General features: G+C 47.1%; 2 protein-coding genes across 3 annotated transcripts; both read left to right on the forward strand.

The window, feature by feature from the left end:
- The first annotated feature begins 6 nt into the window (after window positions 1–6).
- On the forward strand, window positions 7–26,807 carry LOC138144676 (RLA class I histocompatibility antigen, alpha chain 11/11-like). 2 transcript variants are annotated; one of them, XM_069066075.1, is made up of 6 exons: window positions 7–218; window positions 304–579; window positions 724–999; window positions 1,162–1,266; window positions 1,633–1,664; window positions 26,776–26,807. In XM_069066075.1, the coding sequence occupies exons 1-5, from the start codon at window positions 101–103 to the stop codon at window positions 1,635–1,637; spliced, it is 780 nt and encodes a 259-aa protein (XP_068922176.1). In that variant the 5' UTR covers window positions 7–100; the 3' UTR covers window positions 1,638–1,664; window positions 26,776–26,807. The 2 variants fall into 2 exon arrangements, with proteins under 2 accessions (XP_068922176.1, XP_068922175.1); XM_069066074.1 differs by lacking the exon at window positions 26,776–26,807 and adding an exon at window positions 1,850–2,524 and having other exon boundaries at window positions 1,633–1,665.
- Window positions 20,538–23,248, forward strand: LOC138144675 (RLA class I histocompatibility antigen, alpha chain 11/11-like). The gene is made up of 5 exons (XM_069066073.1): window positions 20,538–20,609; window positions 21,394–21,672; window positions 21,772–22,050; window positions 22,172–22,447; window positions 22,682–23,248. The coding sequence occupies exons 1-5, from the start codon at window positions 20,546–20,548 to the stop codon at window positions 22,786–22,788; spliced, it is 1,005 nt and encodes a 334-aa protein (XP_068922174.1). The 5' UTR covers window positions 20,538–20,545; the 3' UTR covers window positions 22,789–23,248.
- Window positions 26,808–27,322: the final 515 nt, after the last annotated feature.

The raw sequence follows: 27,322 nt of genomic DNA on the forward strand, positions 1-27,322 counted from the left end.
GGAGCCGCGGTACCTCGCCGTGGGCTACGTGGACGATCTGCAGTTCGTGCGCTTCGACAGCGACAGCGCGAGTCAGAGGGCGGAGCCGCGCGCGGCGTGGATGGAGGGGGAGGACCCGGACTACTGGGAGCGGGAGACGTGGAACTCCAGGCAGAACGCACAGTGGTACCGGGTGAGCCTGGAGAATAATCGGCGTTACTTCAACCAGAGCGCGGGAGGTGCATGCTGGGGGAGGGGGAATACGGTGTGTTTGCGGGGGGGGGGGCGCAGAGCCCGCAGTGACCCCCTCCCCCGGCCCCGCAGGCGTCCACACCTACCAGCGCATGTACGGCTGCGAGGTGACCCCCGAGCTGCGCTTCAGGCGCGGGTTTTTCCAAGACGCCTATGACGGGCAGGACTACATCGCGCTGGACACGGAGACCTACAGGTGGAAGGTGGCCGTGCCCGAGGCTGAGAACACCAAGCGCAAGTGGGAGGAGAGCAGCGAGGCAGAGAGATGGAAAGCGTATCTGGAGGAGAGGTGCGTGACGTGCCTGAAGAAGTACCTGGAGATGGGCCAGGAGGCGCTGCAGAGGACAGGTACCGCCCCGCCCCGTGTGCGCGGCACTCAAGGCCCCGGCCCCGCCCCCCTGTACCCCAGCCCCGGATTGGGGGTGTGCCCCTCCCCCACTGTCCCTGAGGGGGGCAGGGGAGCCCAGAACTGCCTCTGTCCTTTGCCCCCAGACCCGCCCTCTGCCCGAGTGACCCGCCACGCCGCCCCCCACGGGCAGGTGACCCTGCGCTGCCGGGCCCAGGACTTCTACCCCGCTGAGGTCTCCCTGGCCTGGCTGAGGGAGGGGCAGGAGCAGCTCCAGCACACGGAGTTCATTGAGACTAGGCCCGCGGGGGACGGCACCTTCCAGAAGTGGGCGGCTGTGGGCTTGACCCCGGGACAGGAAGGGGCGTACACCTGCCGAGTCCAGCACGAGGGGCTGCCTGAGCCCCTCACCCTGCAGTGGGGTGAGGGGGGGGAGGACCTGGGGGGGCAGGGGGAGGGGAGGGCAAGGGGAGAGAGAGGAGGAGGAGGACACAGGGAGGGGGGCAAGAGCAAGAGGAGGCGGGAGGGTTAGTGACCCTTAGGCCAGGGGGCTCAGGGCCTCTCACTTCCTTTTTCCATTTCAGAGCCACCCTTCCCACCCATCGGGCTCATTGTGGGGGGCATTGCTGCCAGTCTCCTCCTCATCACAGTCATTGCTGGAGTTTGTTACTGGAGGAAGAAGAGTTCAGGTGGGCAGGCCTGGGAAGGTCCTCAGGGAGCAGGCACCAGGGAGATCCAGGCTTCCCCTGACCCCTAGCTTGTCTCTGTCCCCAAGTCCTCTCCCTCCCATCTAAGGGACTGTCAGGCCTGGTGTCCCCCCCAGCAGGGGGCTGTAGCCCAGCCTTGGGAGCCCCTGGAGCCAGGCCTGGAGGGGGGAAGGCCCCTTTGGGGGCCTCTTTTGTCTCCTCACCTTGGATCTAGAGGCTGGAATGGAGTGGGGCAGGGGGTGCAGCCCCAGTTATTTGTTGTGTCTCCCAGACAAACCACTGAACTTCTGAGACCTTGGTGTGGTCTCCTCTCCTGGATTCCTCACTGGGATTTGTTTTCTTTTCCAGGTTGAAAAGGAGGGGCCTATGTTCCAGCTGCAGGTAAGTGAAGGGTGAACATGGAGGGCAGAAAGAAGGGGCCAGGCCATGGTGTCCCTGGGCCCTGAGTACTGAGAAGGCAGAGAGGCTTAGCCCAGCAGCCTTCCCTTGGGGACCCCTTCCCTTCTCACACCCTGGTTCTGGGATGTATGTCCCAGACTGGGCTGTTACCCTCCTTTGTCTCCAGGCAGTGACAGTGCCCAGGGGTCAGATGTCTCTCTCACAGCCACAGGTGAGACTCTGGGGGCCTGGAAGGAGAGAGGGGCTGAGGTAAAGGGGGCCAAGCAGAGAGGAGGGAATGTGGGAGGTTGGGCTGAGGTTGTCTGGATGGTGAGGCAGGGCCTTCAGGATGGTGAGAAGCTGGAGGCCAGAGGGGCCTTGGAGGATCCCCCTGAGTCTGTCTGTCCTTCGGCTTGAGAGAATTGCCTGGTGGGGACATGAGAAGGAAAACCATCTGCAGTCCCCATGTTATTCCTGTTCCCCTCTGGCTTCTCTCCCCAGCACTGGCCCCTGGGATCCTCACTGGACTCCTCTGGCCCAAGCCCAGGGCAGCATCCTCAGGGCCTCCCCCTGTTCTCTGAGGCCTCCCTCCCTGCCTCCTTTCTTTCTTCCTGTCTCAGTCAGCAGGGAGCCAGTCACCAGTCAGGGCCAGAGGGTTTTTGGAATGAGCCCCCCTCCACCCCTGATGCTGCTCTGACCTCTGGATCCCTCTCTCACTGCCAGAACAGCTTTTGAACCTCCAGCTTTTCTCCAGTCTCAGCTGAGCTTCCTCTTGTGTGGGGGTTGGGGGGGGGCAGGATGCCAATGTGGAGATGTTCTGGCCACGTGAAGGGGAAAATAAAAGCAAGTTTGGAAGCATCTTTTTATTTGTTCTGCTGAGTCTGTGAGTGCAGGCCGGGGCTGGGTCCAAGGGGAAGGAGCCTGGGGGAGGCCAGTGTGTTGTATGACATGAGGGGGCAGGTGTTTGCCTTGGTCTGTACTGCTCAGGGGCTCCTGTGATCAGGGTCTGTTGGGACTTGCTCCAGGGTCTCAGAGCCCAGGCTGCCTCCAGGGACTGGAGCTGTGCCCAGCCAGGCTGCTGGGGGCTGAGCCCATAGGCCGCCCTCAGCGCTAACCTTCAGAGAGTCCAATTCTCTCTGTTTTGTGGTCATTCTCCTCCCCCCTGTGTGTGTGTCCCTGCCTTTCTTTCATTACAGGGGCCTCCCTAAGGGCTTCTGTGTTCTCTGCTCAGGGCTCAGTCAGGGCCCTGGGGCTCCATCTCTGTTAGTGACAGCCACTGCACTGAGTGACCACCTTGTCCCCTCTTTAGGCTGCCCCAGGGTGGGGTCTTATCTTCCATCTGAAGAAGGGAAGGGTTAGGACCCTAACTGTAACCTTTTGGAATTAATGAAGGGCAGATATCTGGTCTCTAAATACAGAGAAGCACCTGCCCCTTTCTGCCTCCCTGGAGTCCCATGTGCATGGTTAGGACCAGCTGATGGCTCTCACCTATGGCTTCCCCCCTCCCCCACTCTCCTTTCTCCTTTGGAATGATCCAGGCTGCCGGAAACACCTGCTTGTCCCTCCCTTGTTCTGTCCTGGAGTTTCTTCCCAGAAAAGAGGAATGTTTTAACTTTCTGTATTTCTCTCCCACCTTATATTCACCACCTCCGCTTACCATCAGATTAATTTTTTTCCTCATCCAAGGCCATCCAAGTTTAGCTCCTTTGTTCTACAATCCCTGTGTGGGGAAGTTTCCCATTACAATTACTGACTGATCTAAGGAGGGCAGTCACAGAGGGTGGCAGCAGGGGGAGACTGAGGCCCTGCTGTCTCCTGGCTGACAATGTGATAAAAGAGAAAACATTTGCTTCAGATACCAGAGTCACACTGGACATTTGCTGCTCACTGAGTAGCTCAGTGAGTTTTTGGAGGCCTCTCTCTGAGCCTCTGTTCATCTCCCAGGAAAGACCAGGGGTTTTCTGCTAATAAGTGGGTGTAATCCACTTATGAGCAGATCTCCCTGGGGTGTAAGCCATCTTGTACCTTGGCCAGATATGATTTGGGGACCCTGGTGTTGGAGTAGGGAGAGAGCTTCGAGGGGATGGAACCATCTTCTGAGCCCAGAGACTTCCTGTTGCCTGGGCCATCCAGTAGTGGAGGGTATTACAGGGAGGTCTTGTCTTCTCTTCTCACAAACCTCCTGGTTGCCAGGGGCTTACAAGAAACAGGCTGGTTAATAGTGAGTTCACTGAAATGTGAAACATCTCTCAGAACTGGACTTGCTTTTCTGGCCTCGATCTCGGCTTTCCAAATGCCCTCTCACAGGTGTCCAGAAGCAGGAGGGGCTGCTCCAGGGGCCCTGCCTCAGAGGGACTGAGTGACCAACCCCTGTGGCCTGTGTTAGAGTGTGGGTCCCAGGCAGGGTAGGTTTGACCACAGGGGGCTGCTTCCCAGCCAGCTGCCTGGCTGCTATGTTCCGGAATGCTTTGGAAGCAGATTAGAGAGTGGCTGGGAGATATTTAACAAAGAAATGAAAATACAGTGAAACATAACATTTCATGTAAAGCTAAATCAGTCTGTGGCCTACAGTGCAGCTCAGTGGCTCCCATTTCTGTTTGGGGGCAGCCAGGTGGTGCAGGGGATGGAGCACAGGGCCAGGAGTCAGGAAGACTCAGTTTCCTGTGTTCACATCTGGCCTCAGACACTAAGCTAGCTGTGTGACCCTGGGTAGATCACTTTACCCTGCTTGCCTCAGTTCCTTCATCTGTAAAATGAGCTAGAGAAGGAAGAGAGAACTACTCAGGAACTTTGCCAAGAAAACCACAAACGGGGTCACAAAGAGCTGGACATGACTGGACAACACATTTCTATTTGCGTTTGACATCCCTGGTTAGACGAGCTGACCTCTGGGGGCCCAGACAGTTCTCAGATTCTGTGACGCTGATTTCCTCTACACTTATCATATCATACATAACATATCATATCATTCATATCAAGGGTTCCCTGGCCTTTGCTACTATGGGCTCAGCACACACAGGACCATGGAAGAATGTTGAAACTGCCCACTGGGAGCAGTTGTTGGTAACACCCTTCTAAAGTCCCATACACCTGTGCTGGGCTGGGGTTGGCAAACAGAGGCCTTCCCATCCCCAACCTTAGCTTTCCCTACAAGGGCCTTGGCTTTGCCTTCTTCCTTCCTTAGCAGTCTCCCTGCAGCTTGTAGGTTCAAAGCAGGAGATCTGGTTTCATTAGCCTCAGTATCATTGATAATGCAAATGTTATTCCCATTTTACTGATGAAGAAACCAAGGCACAGAGTCTTAGTGAGGGGCTCATATCCGCACACCCAGTGACTGCCAGAGTTGGGCCCAGACTGGGGTCTTCCCTCCCCCAGGGGCCTCCCAAGCCCAACACTCCCCTTTCTGGCCACGTCCCTGGGAGAAGCCTGCCCTCAGTGCTCACAGAAGGTGGTCTGGTGTGATAGTAATGGAATATAAAGATCCCCCTGTATTGGCTTGGTTTTCAAATTGATTGTGTTAAAACCCAGAGCTTGTTAATCCCACCTGTGGGATGGACTTGTTGATGTGAAAAGTGAGTCCTGAACTGGGAGGAGCTGGTGACATAGATTTGGAGAGACAAGAGAGAGGCAGAAGAACTTTTTGGAAGCAGCACCCTCGTGGAGGCAGAGAGAGAGACTGAGAGGATTGCTGGGGGCCACTTTGAATTGCCCTGCACTTTTGAGACCTGCCCCCAGAGCTGCCAAGGACTGAGGAGACATGGCTGTTTTGCTGGTACTTTGTCTGTCTGTTTTGATGTTGTTTTGCCATATTTGTCCACTGGTGAAAGACAGTCCTGTTGAAGAAGTCCTGGAACCTGACTGTTGGCTAAGAGCTCCTGAGACTGTCCTGCAGACAGAGAGTGAATACTGTCCACTGGTGAAGGACAGTGCTGTTGGTGCAGGGGTCTGGGAACCTTCCTGCTGGTTCAGAGCTACTGAGACTGTCCTGCAGACAGAGAGTGAATACTGTCCACTGGTGAAGGATAGTGCTGTTGTCAAAGGCCACCAATAAGGACAAACATGGCATCAAGGACAGCTGCTGCACTGAAGGTAAACTTTTTTTTTTCTTTTTGGAGGGGGGAAGGCAGGGCAATTGGAAGTAAGTGACTTGCCCAAGGTCACACGGCTAGTTGTGTCTGAGGCTGGATTTAAACTCAGGCCCTCCTAATTCAAGGGCCAGGGCTCTATTCACTGCACCACCTAGCTGCCTCAGATGGTAACCTATTTAACATGAAAAAGCTACAAGCCAAGATTAAAGTGCGGGGAGAGTTGGTGCATGATGTTTTTGTTCACAGATGATGGTGCACTAAATTCACCTTCTGAAACTGAGATGTAATAAAGTACGAATCAGTTTTCTGCTGCTTGTTCTAATTTTGGCCTAACAATTAACACGAAGAAAACACAGGTTCTCCTTCAGCCAGCACTACACTATCCGTTTATGGAACCATCAGTTATGGCAAGCAGAGACGTTCTGAATGCTGTGGATAAGTTCACTTGCCTTGGTAGTGCACCTTCCAGGGATGTACATATTGATAATGAGGTTGATTGTCAGAGCTAGTTCAGTGTTTGAGAGGCTCATTAGGAAGGTGTGGGAGAGAAGAGGCATTAGACTGACTATCAGACTGAATGCCTACAGAGCCGTTGTGCCAACCTCACTGTTGTATGCCTGTGAAAACTACACAGTCTACCAGCATCCGCCAGGAAACTGAACTGCCTCCATTTGAATTGTCTTATGAAGATTCTGAAAATCACCTGGCAGCATGAGGTACCAGACACTGAGGTCCTCACTTGAACTAGACTGCCAAGCATTCAGACTCTACTGCACAGAGTGCAACTATGATGGGCTGGCCACTATGTTCAAATGTCAAATACATGCCTGCCTAAAAGACTATTTTATGGAGAACTCACATGGGGTAAGTGCTCACATGGTGGGCAGAAGCAAGACAAGGACACTCTCAAGGTCTCTCTCAAGAACTTTGCATGACATAGAAGACACTGGCCCAAGACCTCCCAGTGTGGTGTGCCCACATCAGAGAAGGTGCTGTGCTCTATGAGCAAAGCAGAATGAAACAGCTCAAAAGCAAAGGGAGGTGTGCAAATTTAGAGAATACACCCCATATGTTCACGGGACTATTTGTGCCCAGCCTGTGGTAGAGCACTCCAAGTTCTATGGCTCTGGTCAGCCACAGCAGGACATACGTTAATTTGACGCTAGCATAGTGATGTCATGTTGGCCCGCTTGAAGAACGAAGACAACCATCACAACATACATTGCATATGGTTCTCATTGTTCCACTCATTTCTCTCTGCCTCAGTTCATACATGCAAGCTAGACAAGAAAAAAAAAAAACAAAGCAAGAAGTGAGGGCAGCATTGGATAAACTCAAGAACACAAACAGGCAGGGGAAGGATTCCTCTTTTCCACAAGCACTGCAGAGAAAACTAGAAACCAATTTGGGATAACTCAGGTTTAGACTCCTGGCTTATACCTCCTACTACATTACACTCAAAATGGAGACTGTACCTGATCATAAAAGTCACTGATTAAAAGACTGGAGGAGGAAGATGGAGAAGGAGAAGGAAAGAGAAGCCCAGCTTGGCACCTCCACACCTTCTAAAGACAGATGGATAACATGGCCCACCTGAATCCTGAAAGCACACACAGAGGCATAGTTCCAAAGAGGGCATTCTATGGACACTGGAGAAGCGGTCCAGCCAGGAAAAGCACTGCTGAGCATTCCAGCTCAAGGAGAGCCAGATCCAGCATAATGGGGTAGAACATATGCCTGGAAGCCCTATTTCTTATTGACTAACTTGGGGATGGATATTTAGGGCAGACTAAGGGCATCCCTCCCTAGAAGTGGCAGATCCAGGGTGAGGGGCAGTTGCTGGGCCCTAGGCTGGGTCTTAAACAGGGAACACATTCAAGGCAAGCAGCAGCTTGTGGTTCCAAAGTTCTAGTACCATAATGGGGTCTCAGGTCCAGCTTCCAGCCCTATCTGAAGCCTACAGAAGAATAACCAGGGAAGGAGGTTTAGATGAGAGGGGACTCTGAAGTTCTGTCCTTTTCTACCAGCATAGCTTTCCAGATGTCTTAGTGACTGAATCCATCAGTAACCTCCATCCCCCATATGGATCGCCGAGACTCAAACATAATTCAGGAATTTGCAGATCTATGATGTGGGGGGGTAGAGGAGGATGGGGAATCAGACAATTTTGGGGTCACTGAAAACTTACAGGTCCCTGGAGTGAACTTTCCCTGAGATCCTGGACTAACATACAACTCAATACCTAAAGAAAGCAGCAACACTATTATACTGGACATTCCCTTCAGAATGTGGAGAGAGACTGGCCCTAATATCAGGTCCATGGTCAGGAAGGTGACTGAAAGAATAAGCAAATAATGATACTCAAGACACAAACCAACAAGAGAATGACTTCAAAACATCAACACACAAAGCCTCAAAGAAAAGCACAGAGTGGGCATAAGTCAACTAGGATTTCTGGAAGAGAGCAAATAAGTTAAAAGAGTTAAAAAAAAAGTTACAGGCAATATATTTCACTGAGGAAAAATTGGAATTTTTTTCAGAATTTATTCATTTATTTATTCTTTTGAAAATTTGGAATTTAAATGACAGCTGTGGAAGAAAGAATCAGAAGTGGAATGAAGGGCTTGTCGCAACTGGATTTTCACAAAAGAGTAAGCTGAGGCAGATCTCTGAGCAAAGTAACATTTATTAGCAGGGCAATGATGCCTGTCAATAAGTGGGTCAGTGGCCTGGAACAAAAGGACAGCTCCCCTTGTATGGCTTTTGGGGAGCACAGAACAAATAACAGAAGAGGGTAGCTGACATCATGGGATTGAGGGCAACACGCCCAGTTACAGTGCTGAGGCCAGGGCACAGCTTGACTGGCTGATGGGGGCTGGCAACACCCCCCTTCTCCTCTCCTGAGACTACAATGTGCTCACTGTCTGAGCCCAGGGGCAAGACAGTGCCCAGACTTCTGGAGAGCAAACCAGACATCTCTGAAGGAGAGCTTAATGTTGTAGAGATGTCAGGCCCAAACTTCCTCGTTTTCTCACCTGTTTTTGAAGGTTAGTGAAATTCCTTGAGCTGGAGAGCTGGATTTTTCAGCTTAACTGATACAGACCAGCTGAACTCTGAACCAAGTTCAGAGACAAAGAACCATGACTCGGGTAATTACAGGACAAAAGCAGTTTTAAAACAAAATCAACTAATTGTAAATAAGATCAGTAAGAAAATGATACAGGAGGTGGCTAGGTGAATAGAGCACGGGCTAATTTTCCTAGATAGAGTGGTACTTCAGGGGATGTATACAGAGTATATGACCACAGATTTGGTCCCTGCCCACTGAGCTGGCTTAAAGGGAATTTCAGACTAGAACAAAACTAGTGGGAGTCCTTTGGAAGCTGGGAATGGGGAACTTACCAGACCCTGTTCAGGTTAACACTCCAGGAAAAATTGGTCCTGAGGTGCTTGAGTCAATAGTATTGGCAAGGTGGGTGCTGTTCTGTCTTTGTCCCACTGCTGTACCTTGATTAATGAGAGCAAGACCCTGAAATGCCCATTGCCTCATATACTAAGCCCCTATATGTAACAAGTTTGGAAATTACTGAATTCTTCCTGAACTTGTACGCACTTAGCCAGGAGCCCTCTCTTGTGAGAAACAGACCTGGCCATACTTCCTGGTAAGATGTCAGAATGATCCTGGACATCTGGGTCTCAAAATAAATCAGGGCAAGGACTATAAAACTGTCCAGAGAAAGGCCTGGCTACAACGGATGTGCTTATCTACGACTGTCAGACTAACTTTACTTCCCACAAGACTACCTCTGTTTCCCATACCTATTTTTGGTGGTTTTTTACTTTAAATATTCCCCCTTTCCCTATGGTTGGGGCAGCTTCCCTAAGGTTTTCTTGGGATACTGTCGCTGCCCAGCTCAATAAACTGATGCTCAGAACGATTGGCATGGCTTGGGGTCATTTTTCTCTCTACATTTCCATTTCAACCCTAGTAATAATTTTAGAATGGACCCTTTATTAAAACGTCTGTTGGCTGATCAGGCCACATGGTGTGCTGAGCCCGAACCACCCCGTGTCCCAGGTACAGCAATAGCAGTAGCAGCAGCCAGCAACAGCTCCAATCTGGGGCAGAACCTCAGCTTATAAACTGGGCCTTTCATAAGCAGTGATTGTTCAGTACACACCTTGAAACTCCCTCACCTGGCCCAGAAGCCCAACCATTGGGGTATCAACCAAAGTCTGATGTGCAAGGTATCACTTGAACAAGACTTTGAAAGAAACTACTCACCCTAAAACATGGAGGTGATGAGGAAATTCAGTCCTGGTTTGGGGTCAAATTAGTACACAGACAAGAGCTTTGTACTATAAAGTAAAAATAGACCCTCACAGCAGAGGTGCTAGTGTTCTTTGCATACCCCATAGGCTTCATCATACACGTCTGCTCACCCACCTTTGGTGTCCACCTACTACCAAATAATCACTCCGAGGAGCTGAAGCCACACCCTGGAAATATCATCTTAGCAGATGAACCATGCCAGGTTGAGTATAACCAACAGGCCTCAAATCTGTCAGTGAGTTAGGGGGATGTCTACCCCAAACATGTGAAGACTTCCCCAGATGGAATGGAAGGATGAGAACAGTTTTTGACAACAGGCATGAAGGTGGCTGAAGCAGTTCCTGTGGAGTGCTTAGAGATTGGTCAGACATCAAAGATCCTAAGGGCCATCTCTGGATGTTTTGACCTGTGTCTTGCCACAGGAATTCTATAACTCTGGAAGGGAGAGTGAGGTCAACAATTCTGTGCAAATCTGCCTTGCTGAAATCCAAGTCACTTCCAATTCAAAACATCATCCCATTGGCCCTCTTCAAAACCGAAGGTCAAACAGCAACAAAAATAGCACATTCATTAGCTTCTGGGAGGACCATCTAGAATGCCAATTTGACTAGATCAGAATGTGCAGGGAGGCCCTGAATAATCTATCTAGAAGGATATCTTGGGAGTTAGGTTGTGGAGAATTTTATGTCACTTTTTATTTGGTGTCATAAACATATGACAGTTTAGAAAAAAAGGAGATGTGCCCCTTATAAGCTTGGAAGGTCCTTACCCAAACTTCCACCCTCACTGACAAGCCTTGGATTTCTTAAGTCTAGGGAAACCTCTGACAAATTAGAAGTGATTCTCCTAAGTCTTAAATTCAGCATACTGAAATAAGACCAATTAATTAAAAGAAAAAATAACAGGATACAAGCCAAGATACAAAATTAGTTAACTTGATTTCTAATATACAAACATACATGAACCCACATTGGAGGTTTTTTGGTAGGTGATCTGTGAATTTTTTGAATTTGAATTTCATTATCTGTGTTCGGATGTTATTTTTTCCTTCATGAGAGTGTCATTTTGTTTGTTTGTTTTTACCCAATTGTGCCCTTCAGGGAGACCCATGATACTTAGGTTGTCTCTGTACACCTTGTCTTTGAGTTCAGTATGTTTTGCATGGGTAAGGGGCAGATTTTCTTTGAATATTATTGTTTTTTTCTTTTCTTCTTCTAGGTTGTCCTTCATTTTGTGTATTTGCTTTCCCAAGCTATTCTTCTGTCTTTTGTTTTCTTTGGGGATGCTCCACCTGGCAGATTCTAGATTTTTTGATTCCCTTAGCCTGGCAATAAACAGAAGAAGACAACACAAAAGACAAGGATCAAAAAGAATCTTGGTGGGGAAAAGGTACCCAATTCAGGGACGTGGTAGAGACATCAGTCAGAAAAGTCCCAAAAGAAGTTGTGTATAAAAGAATATATATATTCACCCAGCAATATCACTTCTAGGTCTGTATTCCAAAGAGAACAGAAAAATAGGAAAAGGTCCTACATATACAAAAGTAGTTATAGCCGTACGTTTTGTGGTGGCAAAGAATAAGAAATTGAGGGAATGCCCATCAGTCAGGGAATGACTGGACAAGTTGCAATACATGAATTTATTTGAATACTATTGTTCTATAAGAAATGATGAGGTGGATTTCAGAAAAACCTAGAAAGACTTACATGAAGTGAGACTGAGTGAAGTGCGCAGAATCAGCAGAACATTGTACACACTAACAGCAACTCTGTATGATGATGATAGACTCAGCAATGCAAGGATATGAGAGAACTCCAAAAGACCCGTGATGGAAAATGCTATCCACATCCAGAAAAAGATCTATGGAGACTGAATGTAGATCCAAGCATGCTGTTTGCTCTCTCTCTCATCTTCTTTCTTGTGATTCCTCCCATTGAGCCTAATTCTTCTTTATAGCATGACTAATGTGAAATATGTTAAATATGAATGTATATGTAAAGCCTATATCAGATTGCATGCCATCTTGGGGAGGGGAGAAGGGAGGGAAGGGGAGAAAATTCAGAATTCAAAATCTTACAGAACTGAATGTTGAAAACTAAGAACTAATTAATTAAAGAAAAGAAAAGAATTCCTTCAAAATTAGAATTGAGCAATTGGAAGCCAAGGACTTTACTAGAAATCAAGAAACAATAAAACAAAACCAAAAGAATGAGGAAAAAAGAAAATAATATGAAATATCTCATTGGAAAAACAACAGATCTGGAAAACAGATCCAGGAGAAATCATTTAAAAATGATTGGACTAACTGAAAGCCGTGATAAAAAAAAAGAGCCCAGACATCATCTTTCAAGAAATTATTAAGGAAAACTGCATTAATATTTTAGAATGAATGGGTAAAATAGGAATTCAAAGAATCCACCAATCACCTCCTGGAGGAGATCCCAAAATTAAAACTACCAGGAATATTATAGAAAAAATTCCAGAGTTCCCCGGTCAAGGAAAAAATGTTGTGAGCAGTCAAAAAGAAATAATTCAAGCTTTGTGGAGCTACAGTTAGGATAACACAAGATTTAGCAGCTTCTACATTAAAGAATCGAATGACTTGGAATATGATATTTCATAGGGCAAAGGAGCTAAGATTACAACTAAGAATCACCTACTCAGCAAAACGAAATATAATCCTTCAGGAGAAGAAATGGGTATTCAACAAAATAGAGGACTTTCAAATATTCTTGATGAAAAGACCAGATGCATAGAAAAACTGATTTTTAAATATAGGACTCAAGTGAAGCATAAAAAGGTAAACAAGGAAGGGAAATCTTAAGGGACCTAATAAGGTTAAATTGTTTTCGTACCTACATGGCAAGAAGATATTTGTAACTCGTAAGACTTTTCTCATTATTAGGGTAGTTAGAGGGACTATATCTATATATCTATATTTATATAGATATAGATAGATAAAGGGCACAGATGTGAGTTAAATCTAAAAAGTAAAATTAAGGGGTAAGAGAGAGAAGAATGTACTGAAGGAAACGTAGAAGTAGAATGGGGGTAAATCAACCCACATAAAAGAGACAAGAAAAAAATTTTTACAGTGGAGGGGGGAAAGGGGAAGGTGAGGGGGAGTGAGTGGGCCTTACTCTCATCAGAATTGGCTCAAAGAGGGAATAACATAACACACACAATTGGGAAATTTTAGAAATCTATATTTAGAATTTAGATTAAATTAAATCTATATTTAGAAATTTAGAAACCTATATTACCCTACAGGAAAGTAGAAGGAGAAGGCGATAAGAGAATGGGGGCTTAGTGATAGAAGATTGGGCGATGGGGTAGTTACAAACAAAACACTTTTGAGGAAGCTCAGAGTGAAAGGGGAGAGAGAAAAGAATAAAAAAGTAGGGAATAGGATGGAGGCAAATACAGTTAGCAATAGGAACTGAAAATATTTTGAAGCAAAATTCTCTGATAAAGGTCTCATTTCTCTCTCTCTCTCTCTCTCTCTCTCTCTCTCTCTCTCTCTCTCTTTCTCTCTCTCTCTCTCTCTCTCTCTCTCTCTCTCTCTCTGCTTTTTTGGAGGGCAATTAGGGTTAAGTGAGTTGCCCAAGGTCACACAGCTAGTTTTTGTGTTAAGTGTCTGAGGCCGTATTTCAACTCAGATCCTCCTGACTCCAGGGCCGGTGCTCTCTTCATTGCATCACCTAGCTGCCCCTAAAGGTCTTATTTTCTCAAACATATAGAGAACTGAGTGAAACTTAAAAAAAATAAAAGTGATTCCCTAATTGATAAATGCTCAAAATATATGAAGTTTTCAAATGAAGAAACTACAGCCATATGAAAAAATTGCTCCAACTCACTATTGATTGGACAAATGCAAATTAAAACAATTCTGACGTAGTGCCTCATACCTATTAGATTGGCTAAGAGGAAAGAAAGGGTAAATGACAAATTATGGAGAAGATGTGGGAAAATGGGACATTGATGCACTGTTGGTGTGATTATAAATTGATTCAATCATTCTGCAGAGCAATTAGGAAGTATGCCCAAAGGGCTATAAAACCATGTGTACCTTTTAACCTAACAATACCACTGCTAGGTTTGTATCCCCAAAGAGTTAAAAAAATAAAGATAAGGACCTACATGTACAAAATATTTATAGCAGTTCTTTTCTGGGGATAAAGAATTAGAAGGTGAGGGGATGCCCATCAACTGGGGAATGGCTAAACAAGTTGTGGCATGTGATTGTGTGGAATACTACTGTGCTATGGAAAATGATGAGTGGGATGCTCTTGGAAAAGCCTGCAGAGACTTGCATGAACCGATGCAAAGTGCAATGTGCTGTGTACAAAGTAAAGCAATGCAATGATCCAAAATGCTATCCATCCCTACAGAAAGAACTGGTGGTGTCTGAATACAGATTGAAGCACACTTTTTAAAAACTTTTTTCCCCCCTGAGGTTTCTTTTTTTTTTTTTTAAGCAATCGGGGTTAAGTAACTTGCTCAAGGTTACACAGCCAGTTATTTCTGAGTGTGGTGCTGAGTATCTGATCCTGGATTTGATCCAGGTCCTCCCGACACTGGAGCCGGTGCTCTTACTCACTGAGCCACTTGGCTGCCCCTGAGGTTTCTTTTTTCATCTATGTTTTCTTTCACAACATGACTATTATGAAAATGTTTTGCATGAGTATACACACATAACCTATATAGAATGGCTTGCCTTCTCAATGGGGGTGGGAGATGGGGAGGAGGAAGGGAGAGAATTTAGAACTCAAAAGGTTTTTTTTTTGCTTTTTTTTTTTGGAGGAGAGGAGGCAGGGCAATTGGGGATAAGTGACTTGCCCAAGGTCACACAGCTACTAAGAGTTAAGTGTCTGAGGCCGAATTTGAACCCAGGTCCTCCTGACTCCAAGCGCCAGTGCTCTATTGACTGCACCACCTAGCTGTCCCTAGAACTCAGAGTTTTAAAAGTGAAAGTCAAAAATTGTTTCTACATGTAATTGGGGAAAAATAAAATACTAAATAAAAAATGAAAAATTTGCATCAATATTCATTAGGGAAATTGGTCTATAGCTTCTTTTCCTTTTTGCGTCTTCCTGTTTTGGGTACCAACATCATATTCATGTTTTAAAAGGAAGCTGGTAGGACTTCTTCTTAGCCTATTTTTTTTCAAATACTCTATATAGTATTGGGATTGATTGTTCTTTAAATATTTAATATTCTATTAAATAATTTAATAGAATTGGGTTCATGAGGAGCAGTGAGGTGGTGCAGGTAAGAGATCACTGCCCCTGGATTCAGGAGGACCTGAGTTCAAATTTGACCTCTGACACTTGACACTTACTACCTTTGTAACCCTGAGCAAGTCACTTAACATGAATTTTGGGGATTTTTTTCTTAGAAAGTTAATTGATGGCTTGTCAATTCCTTTTTTTCTGAGATTGGGTTATTTATTTTATTTCTTCTATTATTAATTTGGGTAATTTATATTTTTGTTGACATTCATTTCATTTAGATAGTCAAATTTATTGACATATAATTGGGTAAAATATCTCCTAACAGTTGTCTTAATCTCCTCTTCATTAGTGGTGAGTTCACCCCTTTCGTTTTTGATACTGGTAATTTGGTTTTCTTCTTTCCTTTTTAAAATCAAATTGACCAATAGTTAATCTATTTTATTGCTTTCTTTTTCATAAAACCAGCTTCTCATTTTATTTATTAATGATTTTCTCACTATCAATTTTAGCAATCTCTCCTCTGATTTTCAGGATTTCCAAATTGGTGTTTATTGGGGGTTTTAATTTGTTCTTTTTTTAAAAATTGTTTTGTTTATTTATTTTTAGTTTACAACGTTCAGTTACACAGTCCTTGAGTTTCAAATTTTCTCTCCCTCTCTCTACTGGGAAGATAAGCAATTCAATATAGGATGTACATGTGTAGTTACATAAAAGGTTTCCATAGTAGATATACTGTGAAAGACTGACTATATTTCCCTCCATCCTACCCCACCGCTTATTCTATTTTCTATTTTAACCCTCTTACTTTTCAAAAGTGTGTGCTTCTAACTACCCTCCCCCCAAGTCTGCCCTCCCTTCTATCATCTTACTTTTTACCCCTTCCCCCCTACTTTCCTGAAGGGTAACATACCCAATTGAGGGTCTAAGTTATTCCCTCCTTAAACCAAATTCAATGAGAGTTAGTTTGACTCTTTCCCTTCCCCTTCCTGCTCTCCCCCTCCATTGTAACAGTTTTCTTTTGCCTTTTTATATGAGATAATTTACCTTCTTCTATCTTTCCCCATCTCCTTCTCTCATTGTATTCCTCTCTCACCTCTTAATTTTATTTTTTAGATAGCATCCCTTCCTATTCAACTGATCCTATGCCCTCTCTCCATGTATACATATACACACATATTCAAGCATCACATATATATATATATATATATATATATATATATATATATATATATATACACACACACATACTCACACACATACAGCTTCCTATACCTACATACATATGTATGTATACATATTCATATATATTCCCTTCAACCATCCTCATACTGAGAAAAGTCTCATGAGTTACAATTATCATTTTTTCCAGGTAGGAATGTAAATAGTTCAACTTTAATAAGTTCCTTATTATATCTTTTCCCTGTTTACCTTCTCCTGCTTCTCTTGCTTCTTGTACTGGAAAGCCAAATTTTCTATTCAGCTCTGGTTTTTTCATCAAGAATGCTTGAAAGTCCTCTATTCCACTGAATGACCACATTTGCCCCTGAAATATTATACTTAGTTTTGCTGGGTAAGTGATTCTTAGTTTTAATCCTATTTCCTTTGACCTCCAGGATATCACTTTCCAAGTCCTTCCATCCCTTAATGTAAAAGCTGCTAGGTCTTGTGTTATCCTGATTGTGTTTCCACAATACTCAGATGGTTTCTTCCTGACTGCTTGCAATATATTCTCCCTGACCTGGGAACTCTGGAATTTGGCTATGATATTCCTAGCAGTTTTCTTTTCAGGATTTTTTTCAAGAAGTGATTGGTGAATTCTTTCAATTTTTATTTTGCCCTCTGCTTCTAGAATATCAGGGCAATTTTCCTTGAGAATTTCTTGAAAGGTGGTGTCTGGACTCTCCTGGATCTATTTTCCATGTCAATGTTATTTTTTTTCCCAATGAGATATTTCACATTACCTTCTATTTTTTTCATTTGTTTGGATCTGTTCTATAGTATCTTGATTTCTCAGAGTCATTAGCTTCCATTGGCTCCTCTCTAATTTTGAAGAAATTATTCCCTTCAATGAGTTTTTGAAATTCCTTTTCCATTTGGGCAGTTTGGCTTTTTTATGCCTTCTTCTCTTCATTGGCTTTTTGGGCCTCTTTTGCCATTTGAGTTAGTCTATTTTTAATGTGTTATTTTCTTCAGTACTTCTAGGGTCTCCTTTAGCAGGCTGGTTAATTGCTTTTCAGATTTTCCTGCATCATTCTAATTTTTTTCCCCAAATTTTCCTCCATTTCTTTTACTTAATTTTCAAAATCCTTCTGGAGCTCTTCCATGGCCTGTAACCAGTTCACATTTTTTCTTGGAAGCTTTTGATGCAGGAGTTTTGACTTTGTTGACTTCTTCTGGTTCCATGTTTTGATCCTTTTTGTCCCCAAAAAGGATGCTATGGTCTGATTGTGCTTCCTGTGCTTGCTCATCTTGCCAGCCAATTAGTTGACTTTTGAGCTCTTTGCCATGGTAGAACTCTGCTTCCAGAGTGAAGAGAGCTTTGTCCCAAATTGCTGAGGTTTTTGCAAATGTTGTCAGAGGTCTGAGGAGGGTGCCCTTTCTGCAGATACCACACTGGTGTTTCTCACGCTAGGACCACCACCCAAGACAGCAACCAAGATCCAAGCAGGTCAAAGCAAGAGTAATTACCCTCTGAATGGTTGCTTCATCCTCCTACTATCTGCAGGCCAAGAGCTGCAGAGGCTGCCACACGGCAGCCTTGGCAGCTGCCACACCCCTGCCACTTCTGACCCTGGAGACAGGGGCTGGACTGTGCTCTTCCTTCCCCCTGTCCCAACAGAGTTGCACACTGACCTTTTACTTTGTCTTTGGTGTTTATGGGTTGAGAAGTGTGAAAACTGCCACAGCTGCTGGTGATTCACTCTCCTGAAGTCTGCTATGGCTGTTCTGTGATGCTGGTTGGGGCCACCCTGGGGATAGAACCATGGGACTCACTTGGGACTTTGCTAGGCTCCCAGCACAGTGAAATGGACCTTTCCTGTTGGCTTTCCAGGCTGCCTTAAGTGGGAGATTTATTCCTCTCTGTCACTTTGTGGCTTCTGTAGCTCTAAAATTTGTTTAGAGTCATATTTTACAGCTATTGTAGGTGGTTGTGGGGGGAGCTCACAGAATTTCCTGCTTCTGCTCTGCCATCTTGCATCTGCCTCTGTCCACTCCAGGGGTCACAGAGAGTTGGATGTGACTGACAAATGGCTTAACAAGCAAGCTATCTGAGTAGGAGCCAGGTAACAGGTCCACCTTACACAAGTAACTAGTGAGGCTAGAGAAGATTTTTCCATGACTGCCTCCTTACCAGCACCCTGGTTTAGGACCTCCTCCCCACCATCCTATCTTTGAGGAGAGGAGGCTCTGACCCTCTGGCCACCTGGAAGAGTGGTGGATTCTGTGTCTTCTCCCAGCATCCACAGAGGGCTCCCTCACACTTGTGTGGGCAAAGAGTAGGGGGTGGGCCCTGCCCTGCAGCAGCCCTAGCATCCCACCCTGCTAGTTGTGCTCCCCCTCCCCACCCCACAGAGGTAGCTTGGGAAGAATAAAGTATAAAAGGAAAAACCTTGATCTGTCCACACCTGCATGGAAAAACAAAATGTTTGTTAAAACTTAGATTAGGCTGCAGCCTAATCATTCACAGGGGAGATGTCACTGAAAAGGATGGAAATATCTCTGAACTTGTCTGTATTTTCCTTTAAAAACTGGTGCACCAGACAACTGTGTTGTGAAGGGAGACATAATGGAAAGTGACAAGGGTTGGGTTTTTAAGCTCCACTGGAATTAAAAGAAAGATGGGAGAGGATTTGGTCTGAAGGGTCTGATAGCAGAAAATGACATGGAATCATCTAGCTCTTTCCTTGCCTTTCCAAATAGCACTGACTCCACCATGCTCTGAAGGGTCCCGGTGTCCTTCCCCATAGGAAGCACATAGCCCAGCCTGGGGTTGGAGAAAGAGGACTGAGACTGCAAGGAGAGCATGAAGCTGCAAATGTATTTTGCTGCTTCCTATCTTTATGACCTTGGAAAAGTCTTTCAACATTGTTGGTCTTCATTCATCTACAAAAGGAAGATTATTTCTAGGATCCTTTCCAGGCTTAACCTTACGCTCTCCATAAAATATGAAGTTTCCTGGTTTCCTAGTTAGGTGATGAGAGAAGAAAGAGGGAAATTCCTACCGAATGTGCCCAGGTTCTTTGTTTCTGGAGAAAAAAAAGGCGACTAGCAATTCACACCTTCCTATTTCAGGCTCAGAAGGAACCTCATGCTGAAATAGAACTCTGCATTTTAATCATTATGCTCTTTCCTTTTGTTGCTATTGAGTTGTGTCTGACTCCTTGTGGCCCCTTTTGGGGTTTTCTTAGCAAAGATACTGGAGTGGTTTGCCATTTCCTTTTCCAGCTCATTTTTCAGATGAGGAAACTGAGGCAAACAGGGTAAAGTGATTTGTCCAGGGTCACACACTTCGTAAATGTCTGAGGCCAGGGCTGGAGCTCAAAGCTTTCTGACTCCTGGCCCTTGCCTCCATCTACTGTGCCACATACCTGCCCCTTTTCTGGTGAAACAAAGTCTTCTGTGATTCCACATTGCATGTACTGGACTCTGATTTACTCTTTACTGTTGGGCCCCTTGCTTCTTTATCTACACGGCCTGGGAAGGTTACTAGACTTGCCTGAGTCACAGCTGGGATGAATGTCATTAAAACGGAGGGAACAATGCAGCCCTCCACCAACCGGCCTGCAGCTTTCTTCAGTCCTCTGACACCCTCAGTTTTGGGTGGGGGCATTTTCTTCCCAACTTCTAAAGGGCAGAAGGTCACAGGTTGGGGCTTGGAAGACCCGCTGGGGAGGGGTGAGAGCTTTTGTTTCTCTGATTCAAGCTGGAAGCACAAGAGTAATTGCGCTCACAGAGTGAAGATGGAGGGAGAGAGACCCAGGCTCCATAGAATCAGAGGCTGTTCTGTGAGTAACAGAGAAGGAGCCAGGGTCTCTAAACCTGGGGATTTCCTCTGCATCACTCTGTTTTGGTCTCCTTACCTGTACCGGCTCATTCTCTGCCCAGTTACCAATGACGTTTGTTGGCTCTCGTTTGCTATTGGCTGAACCGGCCTCAGCGAAGCCAATCAGAAGTGAGGGATTCGTCCGTTTATAAACCCAGCGCTGCAATCCTGGGATTCTTTGCACATGGAGTGTCTTGTCCGCTCTCTCCTCTTGTTGGGGACCCTGGCCGTGCCCGCGACGTGGGCGGGTGAGTGCGGCGGGGAGACAAGATACAGCTTCTGGGACGGACTGGAGGGTGGGATGGGGTCTCCTGCAGAGAGCTCCTCGACCCCGGGGAGGGGGGGGGGGGGGGGTTCCCGGGAACCGGCTTCTTAGTCTCAAGTGCAGTCAGAAAACCGAGAATGAGTGTGTTTCTGTGTGTGAGTGTGTGTGTGTGTGTGTGTGTATGTGTCTGTGTGAGTTCTCTCGGAGACCAGCAGCCTGCAGTCCCTGAGCTGGGCTTTGGAGGGGGTGCCCCGTCTTGGTGTTGGTCCCTTAGTTTGGGGGAGGTGAGTGGGTTAGTAGGGGGAGTGAGGACGAGGTGCGCTGAGGCAGAGGAGCCGGGAGGGAGAATGAGGGTGACAGGCCCTGGGGTGTTAAGGAGCAGAGCTGTCCGGGAGCCCCTCCCCCCGGAGGAAGACTGAGAACCAGGTACAGCTTTGTGGGTGGGGGGTGGCATTGGGCAGTACAGGTGAGGACAGGAGGTGGGGTGCTGGGGGTGAGGAGTGGGAGGGACCCAGGATCCGGACCAGAGCTGGGGCCGGGAGAGGGGGGCAAGGTACAGGCGAAAGGGCTCTAAGGCCTGGGTTGCCAGTGATGAGTTTTGGCTGATCTCAAAGCGCTGTAGTGTCGATGGGCGGCCGGCGGTGGGAGCGGCATCTCGGAACCGTTAAGTTCAGAGTCCTGGGTCACCCCTCAGTCTGCAAGGGGTCATGGATCACACCCAGACTTCAGATCTCTATGATCCCCGCCTGACCCCCGTCCCGTCTCAGGTTCTCACTCCCTGCGGTATTTCGACACCGCCGTGACCAGGCCTGGGCTTGGGGAGCCGCGGTTCTTCTCCGTGGGCTACATGGACGATCAGCAGTTTGTGCGCTTTGACAGCGACAGCGCGAGTCAGAGGGAGGAGCCGCGCGCGGCGTGGATCAAGGAGGTGGAGCGGGAGGTGCCGGAGTACTGGGAGCGGGAGACGAGGATCTGCAGGGAGACAGCACAGGTGTATCGAGTGGGCCTGGAGAGCCTTCGGGGCTACTTCAACCAGAGCGTGGGCGGTGCGTGACTGGGGGTAGGGGTGGGAGGAGGGGAGAGGGGTAAAGGGGAGCGGATCCGGGATCCGCAGAGCCTGCACTGACCCCGCAGGGGCCCCGCAGGCGTCCACACCTTCCAGACCATGTACGGCTGCGAGGTGACCCCCGAGCTCCGCTTCAGGCGCGGGTTTGACCAATACGCCTACGACGGGCAGGACTACATCGCGCTGGACACGGAGACCTACACGTGGAACGTGGCCCTGCCCCCCGCGGTGAACACCAAGCGCAAGTGGGAGGCGGACAGGAGCATCGCGGAGGGAGCGAAAGCCTATCTGGAGGAGGAGTGTGTGCTGTGGTTGAAGAAGTACTTGGAGATGGGCAAGGAGACGCTGCAGAGGGCAGGTACCGCCCCGCCCCGTGTGCGCGGCACTCAAGGCCCCGACCCCCCAGACCCCGACCCTTCTTGTACTGCTTGGGGGGATCGGGAGGGGAGCCTGGAACTGCCTCTGCCCTTTGCTCCCAGACCCACCCTCTGCCCGAGTGACCCGCCACGCTGCCCCCCATGGGGAGGTGACCCTGCGCTGCCGGGCCCAGGACTTCTACCCTGAGCACATCTCCCTGACCTGGCTGAGGGATGGGCAGGAGCAGCTCCAGGACATGGAGTTCATTGAGACCAGGCCTGCAGGGGACGGCACCTTCCAGAAGTGGACAGCTGTGGACGTGACCCCGGGCCAGGAAGGGGAGTATACCTGCCGAGTCCAGCACGAGGGGCTGCCTAAGCCCCTCACCCTGCAGTGGGGTAAGGGGGTGAGGGGAGGTGGGGGAGGGGAGGGCCTAGGGGGGCAGGGGGAGTGTGGTGAGGAGGGATTGGGGAGAGGGTTGAGGAGGGGCTGAAGGGAGGTGGGGAAGAGTCTGGAGAAAATCCAACCCACATCCTACAAGATCAGAGGGAGGTGGAGTTCCTGGGGGGGGGGGGGGGATAGTGAATCTCAGGCCAGAGGGATCAGCCTCTCATTTCCCTTTTCCATTTCAGAGACACCCTCCCCACCCATCGGGCTCATTGTGGGGGGCATTGCCTCTGGCCTCTTCCTCCTCATCGCAGTCATTGCTGGAGTTGGGGTGTGGAGGAAGAAGAGTTAAGGTGCGCAGACCTGGGAGGGTCCTCAGGGGGCAGGGACTGGGGAGATCCAGGCTTCCCCTGACCCCCAGCTTGTCTCTCTGTCCACAAGTCCTCTTCCTCCCATCTAAGGGACACTCAGATGGGCCCCAAGGCTCTAGATGAACAAATCTCTAACTGGAAACCATTTCTCTGAGGATGCCTGGCAGGGGTGTGACAGGCTGGCTGAGGGGGGAATCTGCTTCAGACAGACCAGAGATGAACATGGGGGTCTTTGCCCCAGGACCTGGTGTACCACCAGCTGGGGGCTGTAGCCCAGCCTTGGGAGCTGCTGGAGTCAGGCCTGGAGTGGGGAAGGGCCCCTTTGGGGGCCTCTTTCTCTCTTTCCCTTGGATCTAGGGGCTGGACTGGAGTGGGGGAGGGGGTGCAATCTAGTTATTTGTTGTGTCTCCGAGACAAAACATTGAATATTTTTTATGTTTATTTTTAGTTTATATCATTTATTTCCACAAGATTTTTAGTTACAAATTTTCTCCCTATTTTCCCCCTACTCATCACCCCAAAACAGCAATCCCACTGAATATCCCCTCCCCCAATCTGCTGTCTCCTATATCTTCCCCCATGCCCCCGATGACTTTCCAGTAGGGCACAGTGGATTTCTTTGCCCCAGTGCCTGTAAATCCTATTTCCCAGTTGATGTAAAATGATAATAATAGATAGAAAGATATTTAAAAATTTGATTTTGAAACTTTGGATTCCAGATACATTCCCTTCCTCCCTCGTTACCCACCCTTACTGGGAAGATAAGCAATTCAATATAGGTTGTACATGTGTAGCTATGCAAAACATTTCCATAGTGGATATATTGTGAAAGACTGACCCTATTTCCCTCCCTCCTATCCCACCCCAACTTGATCTCTTCTCTACTTTGATCCTGCCTCTTTTCAAAAGTGGGTGCTTCAACCTTCCCTTCCCCCCAGCCTGCCCTCCCTTCCATCATCCCCCCTCTCATCCCCTTCCTCCTTACTCTCCTGTAGGGTGAGATACCCATTCAGTATGTATGTCATTCCCTCCCTGAGCCAAATTCAGTGAGAATGAGGTTGACTCATTCCCTTTTGCATTCCTGTTATTCCCCTCCATTATAACAGTTTTCCCTTCCCTCTTCTATATGAGATAATTTACTTCATTCTGTCTCTCCCCATCTCGTCTCATTACATTCCTCTCTCACTTCTTAATTTCACCTTTTAAGTATCATCCCTTCCTATTAAATTGGTCCTGTGCCTTCTATCTATGTATATTTGTAAGCATATATACACACACTCACATATGTATGCATATGCTCATATACTCTCCTATATAGACATATATGTATGTATACATACATATATATATATATATATACACATTTCTATTGGCTTCAAATATTCTCATACTGAGAAAAGTTTCATAAGTTACAATGATCATGTTTACATGTAGGAATAAGTACTTCAATTTTGATATATTCCGTATGATTTGTTTTCCCTGTTTATCTTCTCATGTTTCTCTTGCTTCTTGTATCTGAATGTCAAATTGTCTGTTCAACTCTGTTCTTTTCATCAAGAATGCTTGAAAGTCCTCTACTCCACTGAATGACCATATTTTCCCCTAAAACATGATACTCCGTTTTGCTGGGTAGGTGATTCTGGGTTTTAATCCCAGCTCCTTTGACCTCCAGAATATCATATTCCAAGGCCTTCGATTCCTCAATGTAGAGTCTGCTGGATCCTGTGTTATCCTGATTGTGTTTTCACAATATTGAAATTGTTTCTTCCTGGCTGCTTGTAATATTTTCTCCTTGATCTGAGAACTCTGGAACCTCGCTGTAATATTCCTAGGAGTTTTCTTTTGGGGATCTTTTTCAGGAGGTGATAGATGGATTCTTTCAATCTGTGTTTTGCCCTGTGGTTCTAAAACATCAGGGCAATTTTCCTTGAGAATTCCTTGAAGGATGATTTCTACGTTCTTTTTTTGATCATGGCTTTCAGGTAGTCCAATAATTTTTAAAATCATCTCCCCTGGATCTATTTTTCAGGTCAGTGTTTTTCCAAATGAGATATTTCACATTGCCTTCTATTTTTTCATTTGTTTGCATCTGTTTAATAGTATATTGAGTTCTCATAAAATCACTAGCTTCCATTTGCTCCAATCTAATTCTGAGGGAAGTATTCTCTTCAGTGAGCTTTTGAGATTCTTTTTCCATCAGGCAAATTCGGCTTTTTAAGGTATTTTTCTCCTCATTGGCTTTTTGAACCTCTTTTGTCATTTGAGTTATTCTATTTTCTAAGGTGTTATTTTCCTCAGTCAGGCTGTTGACTCTCATTTCATAATTTTCTTTCAATGTTCTCATTTCTCTTCCCAGTTTTTCCTCCACTTTTGTTATTTGGTTTTCAAAATCATTCTTAAGGTCCTCTAGGGCCTGTACCCAATTCCTATTTTTCTTGGAAGCTTTTGGTGCAGGAGTTCTGACTTTGTTGTCTTCCTCCTGATCCATGCTTTGATCCTTTTTCTCCCCAAAATAGGAGTGTAAAATTGGGTTGCTCTGTTTGCTTTATTTCCTTTGCTCATTTTGCCACTCAATTACTTGACTTTTAGGCTTTTAGCCACAGTAGATTGCTTCCAGAGAGGAGAGCTTTGTCCCATTTGCTGGGGTTTTCTCAACTGCCAAAGGTATTAGTTGGCTGCCCTCTCTGAAGCCTCCACACTCTCTGGCTCATTGGTCACACACCCCAGGACCTCCACCCCAGACAGTGATCCAGATCAAAGCAGGTTAAACCAAGAACGTTTACCCCTCAGACTGGTTGCTTGATCCCCCTATGATCTGTAGGCCAGGAGCTGAAGCAGCCACCTGACAGTGGCCTCTGTTCCTGTATCAGCAATGCCATATTCACAATGCCTATAGAGATTACAAATATGCTGATATAATTATCCATCACAAAATACGTCAGGTTTGCCATTTGGGGAAATAAACTAGAAAATTTATTAAGATACCAAAAGACTGAGTCCCAAAACCAGAAAGTGAAAGCCATCAGAGTTGTTATGACATTGGCACAGGTAGATAAAGTAGAAAGCACCCACATTTTCAAGCCTTTAAAACAGAACAGGCTACCTCAGGCAAAGGTCCTCCTCTCCCCACTCACAGCAACCACCCAGTGTCCTGGAAGAGCACTCCCAGCAGCTCCGGCCCCTGGCAGTGCTCAGCCGGAGTCCTAACTCAAAAAAAAAAAAAAAAGGCAACTCCCCCCAACTCCCCCCCCAGGCACCCTTACCCCGCCTTTTTTTTTTTCTTGCTCTGCTATGTCAGCACGTCCATGGGGCATGGGAGATCTTTAAATCCCATAACCCTTACAGTTCCTCAGCCACTTCTCCCTCCACGGGGCAAAGGCCAGACCATACTCCTGGATTCCCACTTCCCAAAGTTCGAACTGAACTGACCTCTCACTTGGTCCTTAGCATCTATGGGTTGATAATTCTGGAAACCACCAGAGCTGCTGGTCATCTGAATCCCTCCAGCCAGCGGCTGGTTGTGGCTGCCCTGAGGCTAAAACCTCCTGGCTCAAAGATCGCTGTGCCAGCTCCTTCCTGCTGGCCTGCTGCCTGACTGTCTTCAGCGGGAAGTTAGCTTCTCTCTGTCTGGGATCTGTAGCTCCAAAGTTTTTTTATAGTCATTTTTTACATTAATTGGGGAAGGTGGAAGTGAGAGCCACGCAGAAGTCCTGTTTCTCTCACCACTGGACTTCTGAGACCTTAGTGTGGTCTCCTCTTCTGGATTACTCACTGGAAATTGAGGGTATTATGTTTAGTCTGCAGGTAAGTGAAGGGTTGAAATGGAGAGTAGATCTCTGGGACCTGAGCAGTGAGAAGGCAGAGGAGAGGCTTAGCCCAGCAGCTTTCCCTTGGTGTCCTCTTCCCTTCACACACCCAGGTTCTAGAATTCATGTCCCAGACTGGTTTGTTTCCCTCCTTTGTCTCCTGGCAATGACAGTGCCCAGGGGTCAGGTGTCTCACAGCCAGAGGTAAAACACTGGGGTCCTGGAAGGAGACAGGGGCTCAGGAAAAGGGGGCCAAGCAAAGACAACAGAATATGGGAGGTTGGGCTGAGTTTGGCTGGGTGGTGAGGCAGGGCCTTCAGAGTGGTGAGAGGCTGGAGGGCAGAGGGGCCTTGGAGGATCCCCCTGAATCTGTCTGTCCTTCTTCGGCTTGAGAGAATTGCGTGGCATGGACCTGAGAAAGAAAACCAGTCTGCCATCCCTGTGTTGTTCCTGTGGCCCTATGGCTTCTCTCCCCAGCACTGGCTCCTGCGATCCTCACTGGACTCTACTGGCCCAAGCCCAGGGCAGCATCCTCAGGGCCTCCCCCTGTTCTCTAAGGCCTCCCTCCATGCCTCCTTTCTTCCTGCCTGTCTCAGTCTGCAGGGAGCCAGCCAGCAGTCAGGGCCAGAGGGCTTTGGGAATCAACCCTCCTTCACCCCTGATTCTGCCCTGACCTCTGGGATCTCTGTCTGACTGGGGAAACAGTCTA

Source organism: Petaurus breviceps, unplaced genomic scaffold, assembly GCF_028583685.1.
Source record: "Petaurus breviceps papuanus isolate PSGF00001 unplaced genomic scaffold, PetGlider_PUasm1.0 90710, whole genome shotgun sequence".
Classification (NCBI taxonomy): Eukaryota; Metazoa; Chordata; class Mammalia; order Diprotodontia; family Petauridae; genus Petaurus; species Petaurus breviceps.